Source organism: Erigeron canadensis, chromosome 4 (assembly GCF_010389155.1).
Source record: "Erigeron canadensis isolate Cc75 chromosome 4, C_canadensis_v1, whole genome shotgun sequence".
NCBI lineage: Eukaryota > Viridiplantae > Streptophyta > Magnoliopsida > Asterales > Asteraceae > Erigeron > Erigeron canadensis.
Window position 1 is genome coordinate 28,710,152 of NC_057764.1, and position 11,658 is coordinate 28,721,809.

Sequence of the window (11,658 nt, forward strand, 5' to 3'; positions counted from 1 at the left end):
TATATCTATAAATCTATAACGGGGAGACGCCATCATTCAAACGCCACCATCCGCATGTCGTTTCGAGTACAAAGGTAACAAAAATCCTAAACACCGCCAATACTTAATTTCTTTCATCGTTTCTTTTTTTTTGCGTATATAGATTACATGAGTTTTTTGTGATGTATAAGTGTTTGTTATATATGCATTTGGGATATGTTTTTTTTTCTTTTCAAAACAATTAAAAAAAATAAAATCAACTAAACATGTTAGTAAAGAGATACTTTTGGATGTGCTTAAACTATTTCTAGCTGTTAACACTCTATGCATATGTTGTATTTTGGATTAAGATCCGTACCTATGACCTGCTTATTTATGAGAAACGTTGCTGCTAAAGATTTATGTTTTTCTTTATTCAATGTTGTTTAGGAGTACAAGATGTTTTATGTGTTTACAATTGGAAGCATGAGGACCGTGAGTTTTTATATGTCATTTTTCCAACTTGATAACCGTGGGTTTTTATGTGCTGATTTGTGATTCTCTTGATCGGCAAGATCAGTAAGGTGAATTATATGTACAATGCTATCGCCTTTCACCCAGTATAAGTTATTTGCACTAAGTACTATTGGTACAAGTATCTATTAGACCGTTCCAAGGCCACACCCATTTTCATGAACTTGTAATCTCATGCTACTTTGCTTAGTAAATTAACACTCATATGAGTTTACTCAAGTGTTATATTATTAAAAGTAGGGATTAGTTTCCTGGAATGTAAGAAACTTTGAATGAATGTTTATAGTAGGAAATAACTAAAGTTGTGTGTATTGTATGTAAATAACTCGAAATAATGTTTATTGTATGTAAGAATTTCGTTTCAACCAATTAAAATCTGACAAGTGACACCTGTATATGGTTGCCACGTATGTTTTCTTACATACAATAAACATTTTTTCGAGTTGCTTACATACAATACACATAACTTTAGTTTTTTCATACGATAGACATTTGGTCAAAGATAGTTACATTCCAGGAAACTAATCCCTTAAAAGTATTGACTCAACTTCAGGGCTTATGATAGGGAAGAGAAAGCAGCTCGAGTTTACGACTTGGCTGCACTTAAGTATTAGAGATACTCAACTCATATCAACTTTCCGTTAACAATTTTACTTCGAAAGAGTTGAATATAGTTATTACTTTGACATAATAATATCATTTGACAGGTTACTATTTTTGTAGCTTCAGAACTCTAATGACGAGCTCGAGATTATGAAGCCCATGATTCGTCAAGAATTTGTTGCCCACTTAAGAAGGTAAGATACGAAAGTTTTCATTATATTACTGAATTTGTTCTTATTATGATCTTCGTTTATGAAATTATTGGGAATAATGGTTTTAACGTTCTTTCTATGACCGAATTTAGTAGGAGTGCTTCGATTTATCTTGGTGTTACTAGGTTCAATCATGCAACTTAGTCCGATGCGTTGCTGCAACTATCTTTTATTGGCTTATTGTTGTCTTTGTGTATTTTTATAGGTATTTACAATGGCAAAAGGGAAGCTTATACTAATCTGTCAAGCCAGAGAGAGTTGCATTTGTGACAAATGATGATGGAACAAGGGAAGCCAATGCATCAAATTTCACTTCTGAGTTCTGAGACGCTATTAACCTTACCCTCTTCGGCTTTGGTTTCGTTTTACTGTCGATAGTTTATTTCTATAGCACATTGATCTTTAACTTTATGTAAAGACAGAAAATAAACGGTCAAGTTAGTGTAGTTATGTGAGGATCTATTGTTTGCACGAATAAGAAATTGTTGAGAAGTTGAATTTCTGGCATTAATTGTGACACGAGCTATAGATTACAGAAGGTGCGTGCTTCTAGCTAACATCTAATTGTTAAAATGTCTTCATTTAATGTTTTGGTTTACTGTTTATTCAGGTTGCAGTTTTACTCCTGGTCTATCTGACGCCGCATGCTCATTTTGTTCAAGTTAGCTTAGCTTACTATTTCGTACTAATAACAAGCTCTAGCTTAATATATGCATACAAACCGTTGCATGACTACAAGGATCACTTTTAGATATATCAAAATGGGTAGGTTGGCTTTTTTCGGAAATGTACTTAGAATGTAACCGTTTGTAAGTCGGTTGTGCATTTTTGACCCATATGACAATGCATGAGTATGGATAACTTATTAGGATTTAGCTAAAATTTATAAACGTCAAATTGGTTACAAGTTACAAGCCGACCAAATTGTGGTTTACACTATTGCACCGTCTTAAGATCCTTTTATACTGGATCGTAACTGAAATATTAGTAACAAATGCTTTATTTTCAGCTTATGATTTTAGTGTTCACCTGCTTAATTTCAGGTCACTCGAACCCCTGGCCTTGGCATTCTAGAAATATTTGAATGTCAAACCTTTGTCGTCGAAGATACCTGTGCTTGAGGTGCTATGTTGCCTTTTTTCTTTTACAAGCAAATAGAGATATTCCCTGATCCCTACCACGTGAACTAAATCAATAAAGCAATTCTTTTTAGTTAAAACAATTTGACCCGTGTGGAAATTACTACCTGTATGATGTAACACATACTCAAATTTTCTGTTATAGAGGCTTCTGTACTCAACTGCCAGCCCTTAGACCATCTTTAACGCTCGATGTATTCCCAGTGTATTCCATTCAATACGTCGACTTTCCGGCGTGGAGGGTTAATGCATCCGGCGTATTCGTCGGCGTATTCGCCCAAATTGGTGGCTATCGCGCTGAACTATTATAAAATAGTAATATAAGTTTTAATGTTTTTAATGTTATTTCTTTTGTTTTGTTTACTACTCCTATCGTATGGAAGAAAGAAAAATCTCAAAGCTTTGTGAGTTGCAGGTTTGGGAATTGGGATGTAGAAGACGACGATTTAGATGGCAAGATGTAAAGCTTTGGTATTTGATATAAGTTTTCATTTTACCCCATGAACTATTTTAAAATAGTAATATAAGTTTTAATGTTTTTTTACCACTTTATTCTTTAATTTTATCTCTGTCTTTTATTTATTTATTTTGTGTTTTAATTTTTAATTTTAGTGTTTTTGTGTTTTAGTATAATCTTTTATTATAATTAGTGAAATGTGTTTTTTAGTTTATCAAAATATGTTTTTTATTTGATATAATGTTTTAATAATAATAATATAAATTATGATGTGGTACGAATAAACTGAAAATTCAGTGTGGATGTTAATGTTAAAACTGGTTCAGTGTGGTGAGTCAGTGTATTGCTGATGTGACATCAATAAACTGAGTTTCAGTGTGATGGGTTAAAGATGGTCTTATTGAATTTGACTTGTCATGGCACTTGCCATGCTTAAGACAAGCATCTCTCAATAGACTTGCCGTAATCCACTGCAATTGCAACGATCAACCAAAATGAAAACAATGTCAAGGCGATATCATAATGTATAATGAAGACATGACAAATGGGTCGCCCATAAAAAGATGTTGGCTGTAATCTCCATACAAGACAAGCAAAGACATCGTATATGACGAGATTGTTATTCTCATATTTAAAAGTACTTTTAGTAAGATAAAAAAAAATTAAAAAATTAATGTTCAAAGTTCATAACTAAGAAGTAAGAAACACATCTATAAATGTTTAATTAAATGGTCAAAAGCCTTCTTCCACTCGGATGCTTTCTCAGCGATCAACACACAATCTTTACTCGACTATTCTCTACCTTCAACAAGCGGAAGGGCAACTTTTTTCGACCTCTTTGAATTCTTCCCATTATGTACGAAGATCCTTCACATCTCCATTCAATTGTTTCCATAGCAAAACATCTTCATTCCACGAGTTACATACAAAAACCAGCTTAAAAACAGAAAGTATATAATAAAACTAAATAACAACACATTCATATTAATCACAAACAGAATGCTAGCTTCGGATGTCATACCCTGCTTTCGTTTAGATAAGCCATCAAGTATGTTTCTCAATGTTAATTCCCTATTTTCTAAAAGTGCATAAAGTTGTATAAGCTCCTCCTTGACAATGTAGCAAGTATATAGGCTTCTTAATACAAGTGTTTAGCTTGCAATTATCTTTGTCGTCTCACCTCACATGTTTTATATTGTCATCACCGTTTAACCGCCGCAACGCGCGGGCACCAGGCTAGTAGAGAATGAAATCTACCTTTCAAAAAAAATCAATGATTCCATGCAAGACTAACTTCCTAGGTTGGTTTCATATGCCTAGGAGAATCGTACCAGTATGCTTCTTGGCTTTAGCTTTTGAGCATCAAGTTGAATACTTATAATATTTGAATCTTAAAAGTTTTAGAACCAAACCGAATAGATTATTTATAATCTCAAAATCAGTTAGTAGTAGTGTCCAACAATTAGTTAAAGTAAGCTTAGTTACTAATAAATGAACATCAAGACCATTCGCCCTTGATTTTAGCTACAAATAATCTAAGTTCTTTGGCCTTTTTCGCATGTTCAGGCGACACGTCCATGTCTGATTCACTCAAATCAATCACATCAGCATCATTTTGATGATGTTTTGATAGACAATCAAGTGAAAGCGGGCTTAAAAGATCAACTATCTCTGTATCAACTATTCTATTTCCTTTCATTGTCAAAGGCGTTGATAGATTCACAATCTTTGGCTCAATATCACAACTGTCTGCAGGCTTTTCTGTCATTTTAACTTTCTCATGGTCTGACCTCATGTTGCCCATTGGCTCATCGAGTAACTGATAGTTTTTCTCTATGTGATTGATTTGAGTGAACAATGGTACATCGAGTGGTCCATCGAGTAACTGATAGTTTTCCTCAATGTTTGGCCTTGTGCTGACAAGTGGCTCATCAATTAACTGGTAGATTTCCTCGTTGTTTGGCCTTGTCTTGACCAGTGGCGTGTCGTGTAACCCATAGTTTTGACTATGAGATCTTGTACCTTCAATTTCAAGCAATAGTTCTTGGAGCTTTAGGTCAACTTTGTCGACAGATTTGTTATTATCAGTTTTCTTTAGTCTCGGTTTTCGTGGTTTTGGCTTCTTTTTCTCAGCTAAATTTTCTTCAAATTCCACTATCTTTTCCAAACATGCACTGTTTCAGGAAAAATTTAAGTGGTGGAAATGAGTCAAATGAACAATGTTGTTGACATATATCCAAGAAGTAGTTCTTGAAATTATCAACACGCAAATCACAATAACAATAATGAAAATTATGCTTACTAGTTATTACCTCTTGACTAGATCACCTGGTACAATAGAGCTAGCAAGTCCATCAATGTCCTCCCACAAAACTTCAAAGCATTCTTTACCCTGAGCTTGTCTGCGCTTAACTATTTCAGAAATCGGACATTTCACTGGCATCTGAAGATATGATAGGTTCAAAACTGTCAGAAAACTTGATTTAAGACGGAATCCTTTCAAATTTAAGTAAACTCTAGAAGTTGCAATTTCAACCATATTTTTATTAATGGCTCGATATGGTTATCTCTTAGGATAGCAGAAGGGGGACTAGTTCACACATGGCCCAACAAAGAGAGAATAATGATTAGTTAGTTACAATAGCCGAGTATGATGCTTCATTAGGTCAACTTTTTAAAGAGAGTAAAAAGACACCTTCTCTTGATTTTCAACTAGAGTATATATACGCTAATAAAATATTAATATATTATTTTTTTCCTTTTAAGTTTTTTTTTTACCAAGAGAAATGCATTAGCTTCATGTAACGTGCATGATACTAGGAAGTGGAAAATACAGGATGCAAACCATATGTATTGGGGTGACAAATTGAACATGTCAGGCGGGCTGGGTAATGACTGTCCTTTTTGGTCCAGGTCAGGTTGTTACAACTTTAAAGGTCTTACATTTGTACCTTTATCACTACGTATCACCATCTTTTACCAATTGATAAGTTTTTTTTTTTTTATTATTTACACTGTGTGAGAGTGTTCGTGATAAATTAGAAGAGTGAAATTTCCAAACAAATTTACAAGAGTTTTATAAAACAAAATTTGTTTTCAAACATGCATCCATGGAGACACTTAGTGTTCATATAGAATTTCCTATAAACCTCTTGGTTTGACATAGCGTGTGGCGCCCTGCAGCGATAAGGTCCTTGAGGCTACAAGCATAGGGTGGCGAATGTGGCACCACAAATATGTAATTACATACATAGAAAGCTGGTCATAGCAAGCATTAATTACAAGGGTTTTCTAACATCCATCTATTCATAGGACCATTGATCCTCTGAATATCACACATAGAAATGCAATTAAGAATAATTACTTTGGGGCACCACAAAAATATAATAGCAAGCTGATCACATTATTTTGTATATCCACATATAACCAGATTTCCAAACATTAGAGCATGTAATTAGGACAAATTTGATGTTTTTGAGGTTCAAAATGAGTTAAAATGTGTTTTTTTGTCATAGGCAGGCTGATAGTCATGAACACTTGTTCTTTGAGGCAAGTATCTGTTTTTACTTGTCTATGGTTATTATGGTGTTGGTGGGAGACTAGAACTTTGTGTCATGTGTCCTGTTTGTCTGTCTGTTTTTTGGGGTCTTGGCTCTGGTTTCTCCTGGTTTTCGGTTGGTTTGGTTTTATTATTGGTGAATGGATTAAGGGGAAGATAGTTTTTTTATTTTTACATTTTCTGATTTTATGGTTGAGGTTTGTTATAATTTTGGATTAAAATTTTATGAAGCAGAGGGTTAGAATTATTTTCAAGGAGAGATTTTAGTATTCTGCATAGCAGAAATTGGATTTGGTATGGACGGATTGACTGTCTTAAGTGAATGGGACAGAAGTGATTTATGGAAGGTAGTAAGAGCAGAATTTTTAGTGCATTTATGTTGTAGCAAAGGGAAATTGGTATTAATGAGATTTACATTGAGAGAAATTGTTTATGTTGACAACAGCAGTGTGTATACATTTTCTGAAGGAAAGCTGACTCTCAAAAGTCAAAGAGAATTAACTATTTGGAGGGAATGGTTGTTAATGCTTAAGTTCTGAGGAATTTGTTTTTGGGTAAAGTTTGCTTAGATCATGTTATGAAGATTTGCTTGAAGGTTGTACTATTTGTGTTTAAGAATCAAGTTTGGTTTTCTGATTTCTTAGACATCATTGGTGCTAAAAAGGAAAAAGAGGTTATGTTTTGAACGGTTTTAATTATTCATTATCAGGGGTTTAAAGTTCGTTATGGATCAGTTATGATGTTAAGGTTTATGGATTGGATATATGATGCTTTATGGCTTGGTGGGCTAACTAGTAAATAGGATATTGGCCTAAGGGATTTTCGGATTAATAAAGAAAAGAGATGGGCCTATGAATGCAGAAGATTGTCAAATAATGGGCCTTTTAATGCTCAATTTTCATTTCTTTTTGTTCCAGTTTGTAATAAGGTATTTCATTATTACAAATTTTCTGAAGGGCATATGCCCTCTTATCGAAAATGCTAATCCAACTTATCGAGAATGCCATAATAGAGTGTACATATTTCATTTCTTTATATATAAATTTTCTAAAGGGCATATGCCCTCTTATCGAAAATGCTAATCCAACTTAAGAAGGTTAGAGTATTACCTTGTCTAGAGGAAGCTGAACTCCCAGGTTAGAAGAAGCAAATCGCAAGTTTGCAAATCGTCTCAATTCTCTTTCGGCAATCTTTGGAAGAATATACTCATCTAATCGACAAAAAACAATATAATGAGAGGAAAACCCTACTCTTTTGGAAGTTTATTTGAAAAACAGAAAGGATCATTTAAGAAATACAATGGACCTGTTTTCTCCGCAGGCCACTCAAAATATCGATGACATGTCCGTTGAAGCATGATCCGTTGAAATGGATGGACACCAAGAACCCTTTAACGAAAGTAAACCAAAAGTCACATGTTTACCGCTAACAGTGTTTAGATGTCTTTCAAAGTCACGATTACAACTCAGAACCATAATCAGTCGATTAGAATGAATAATCAGTATTTGACTAAAACTGGGAATCTATATGTAATTATAGGTTGATCGCAATTTGGTGTTCTTTGGTAAATTCTGCCTGATTTATCATTGTTGATCATTTGGAAGATTACATAATCATTATAACCAGAATCATAAACACTTAAACTGAGACATATAAAACAGCATGACATACCTCTGAACCATTTGAGAGTCAGCGGAATGGCATTTCGGTTTGAGATATGCATCCATCACCTGCTGAAACTGATTATTCCTTGTTAAATTACCTTTAGGTCCTACGAAAAGAACACGTGATAAATTAGACCACTCTTTTCATCTTATACTAAGTTAAAAAACTATAAATAAACTCTGGATGGTTCCTTGATAACTTTTGAGATTTCGAGTATTAGACATCGTATAAAGATAAACAATATTTCCTCTTTAAGAAGATTTCAAGCTAAAATCACTATTTCTCATTATTCATGATTTCTTGTCATTTCAATATTACCAGAGTCGAACACATAACAATCTGCTAGGGAGTGTTGACTATCTTCAAGATTTAGTTAGAGATAGAACTTAAACAATACGATAGATAACTTGTTTACCATTTTGGAACAATTAATTTTTAAAAATAAAAAATGGAATCATATAGGGTATTTACCATTAATGTTGGATGCATGAGGAGGGATGTTCTCTTTATCATTGAACACACATACTTGATTACATTTCTTGGAACAATTTGCCTTCTTTAAAAGTGACAAGTCTTCTGATGCAAGTTTATGAAGCACTGCAGCTTCACCCAACGATTTAACAATCTTGCATGCCAATTCCTGCATATCAGTCCATACTATTAGACAATTAGTTTATGTATTTAAGTATTATTATTCTTAGAGGTTTAGAGTGTAAATATTCACTCTATATATGTAACCCTTATTCTCCCGTTATCAATAATAATAAAAATTATACCTATAAACCTGATTCTTACATACTAATATTAAAAGCGATTAATAAAAAGTCATCGAAGAACTAACAAATACATGATAAAAGTTTCAAACTTACTGGACCAACCCCACGGACACCCGATGAGTAATCACTACCAAGAAGGACAGCTAGTGCAATCTGAAGACCATAGCAACTTAAGTGAGCTCAAATCTGTTCAGTAGAGAATAATTGTATCCCGAAAATATTTGAGATTTTGTCATTGAATTTCTTACCAACGAATTTCTTCCAAATCCAAGTTTCTTCTCAATGTCAGCCATTTCATAACAAACAACATAACCACCTTCTCCTACAGAAAGTAAAAATATTAGCACCATGCAACCATAATGAAAAACATACTCAACTCATATATAGTCCGTTTTGGATTATATATTTGGATGAGTAGAATATACAAAATTAGCTAACATTGTTTACACAACTATAAATCTATGTTACTGATTTCTAATGAAAAACCTTCCATATGCAATTTCATGTCGTGTGGTTCAAAGTCACATAATTGCACTTTCGATGCATTGAAACTTCTAAATTTGGTGTAAATATTACTGAAGTGTTGATGAACCACATCCGTACCATTAGACCAAAGGCCCTATTGTTATAGAAAGGTCATATTTATATGGTCATAATGGTATAGAGATAGTTTATCAGCAAAGAGGTTGTGGGTTCAAGTCCAAACGAGTAGAAATCTATGAGGAATTGACATTTAAAAAAAGACTTGTTTTGCCCCATGACCAACTCTCCTTGCCTGCTCTTTTTGCCACCTTTCTATAAGTATATGATTGAAAAAGAAAGTCACGTATGCTAACCTAGGCATATATCTCTGTACACTGTTGTTGCTCCAAAGAGAAAGGTATCCGAGTCTGAAGAGAAACATCCATCCTGGAAACCACGAATACTGTCAAAAATGTGTACTAGCAAGAAGTTCAGGTCAAAGATTATAATTTGAATACAAATAAAATGTGTTTTGCATACACATAATGACTCGGAGTCCAATAATGCGCACTGAGCTTCACCTTCCTCGATTCTGATTAGCAGGAAGTTGACAAGATTAATTCATTGCATTTTTATCTCCATATGGTAATAGTTAATAAATTTTGGATCAAAGGCTAAAGCATCATGTATTGTCATTGATTCTAGTAGTTTACACAAAAATCAGTTACAAAGTACAATATCCTGTTAGATCCAGAATGCAATATTTTATCAATGCGTTTTTCTAGAACGATTTAAAAAAAAAACAATTTACACTCTCTAGTTCATAGATAGATTAATGTTGAAACAATATATATAAACATTGGACAAAAAGTGTTTTGGGTCAACCCAACATGACTCTTTTACCCGAAAACTTACCCGTCTAAACATGGAACCCCTAACGCCGAGCCAAGAATCTTGGCCTCTTTTATCATACATGAGAATTCAGAGCCCATATTCCTCTGAAGTGAAGTAGTTTTGTCTGATAAAGGTTCTTCTCTAGTGCCCTACAATTCAAAAGTATTCATCAAAAAATAAAGACTACTCCACATATACAGCACACAGACGAAAACATAACAGTAACTAGCGTAAATTCCATCTTACCTCATTGTCCGACTGCAAGCGCCTCCTATATGACGATACTTTAATGCCCGGAATTGATCCATCTGTGCATCACCATAACAGATTAAAATACACTATCAATTCAGAAAAATACCAAATTCCAAAAATTAAGAAAAGCCACCAGGGTCCAAATCCCACTTCCTACATTTCTAGGAGTGGATTATTGGGGTGGGGGTGGGGTGTGTGGGTGGGGGGGGGGGGGGGGGGGTTGAGAGTACTGGTTTCATCCCAGATGCGTGGTTCGAGTTCCACATTCTGCCCAATTGAATGTCACTATGGTGTCTAAAATGCTAACTACTAACTCGCCGTTAAAAATAGATAAAAAAAAAAGTAAAAGGGAATTAGGGCAGGTTACCTGTAACAAAGATGATGCTACAATTTAAGGCAATTAAAGCCCGAATTCGGTGAAACAAACCCTTGAGATAAAGCTTATCTTTCATTGCACAATGGGATTTGTTTACATTTGCCAATTGAACCATCCAACATGATAAATCTATACATATCCTTTTGTTCCTACACAAACACAAAAAAAAAAAGTAACAAACTTTTTATCAGGAAAATTACGAGTATATTGATTGAAGAAAAGGGTTTGTGAGAAATCTCTTGAACTTACTGAAGATGGTGAAGTGGAAGCGTTTTCTTGCAAGATTCTAAGATGTCCCATAAATTCTTTACTCCCATTTTTATTTACTTTTTTGGTTTTTAATTATTCTTGTTGAAATGGTTGAAGAAGAAATGAACGTTAGATTTCAAAATGTTATGACTTTTAAATAATTTTTAAGTCTATATATTTTGCCACATAGAAAATGCGATTTCGTCTCCAAGCCGCATATTGCACTACTGTTCCTTCGTGAGACGGATCTGCGAAACATAAATTATTGAAAAAAACTCTCTTTATTTTTGCTGCTCGCTACTGGACTCCTTCTTCGAGTAAATTGGCCCAACTAAAACAAAATATATAAGTTAAGGATATTGGGCTTTTGTTCCTCCTGTGCGTTTCTATTTTCTCCCCATCCAAAGTCCAAACAAACATATTACGAGTACAGTACAGACTACCAAGACGAATGTGGTGCTGCGGCGGTGCTGCGGTGTAGCCATGCAATGCAATGCAACGGTGCTGCGGCGGTCACGGTGT

At 34.2% G+C, this 11,658-nt stretch overlaps 1 protein-coding gene and 1 long non-coding RNA gene across 2 annotated transcripts; one reads left to right on the forward strand and one right to left on the reverse strand.

The window, feature by feature from the left end:
• Nucleotides 1-1,819, forward strand: LOC122594936. The gene is made up of 3 exons (XR_006323155.1): nt 1-74; nt 1,216-1,289; nt 1,513-1,819. It is a non-coding gene; the product is annotated as an uncharacterized LOC122594936 (long non-coding RNA).
• Nucleotides 1,820-4,300: 2,481 nt separating this feature from the next.
• On the reverse strand, nt 4,301-11,010 carry LOC122598190 (single-strand DNA endonuclease 1). Its single transcript, XM_043770794.1, has 13 exons — nt 10,879-11,010; nt 10,506-10,567; nt 10,281-10,408; nt 9,906-9,957; nt 9,740-9,812; nt 9,152-9,225; nt 8,997-9,056; nt 8,599-8,767; nt 8,134-8,233; nt 7,768-7,850; nt 7,572-7,672; nt 5,216-5,346; nt 4,301-5,077 (listed from the first exon to the last, which is right to left on the reverse strand). Exons 1-13 carry the CDS (start codon nt 11,000-11,002, stop codon nt 4,402-4,404), a joined length of 1,833 nt encoding a protein of 610 aa, XP_043626729.1. The 5' UTR covers nt 11,003-11,010; the 3' UTR covers nt 4,301-4,401.
• Nucleotides 11,011-11,658: the final 648 nt, after the last annotated feature.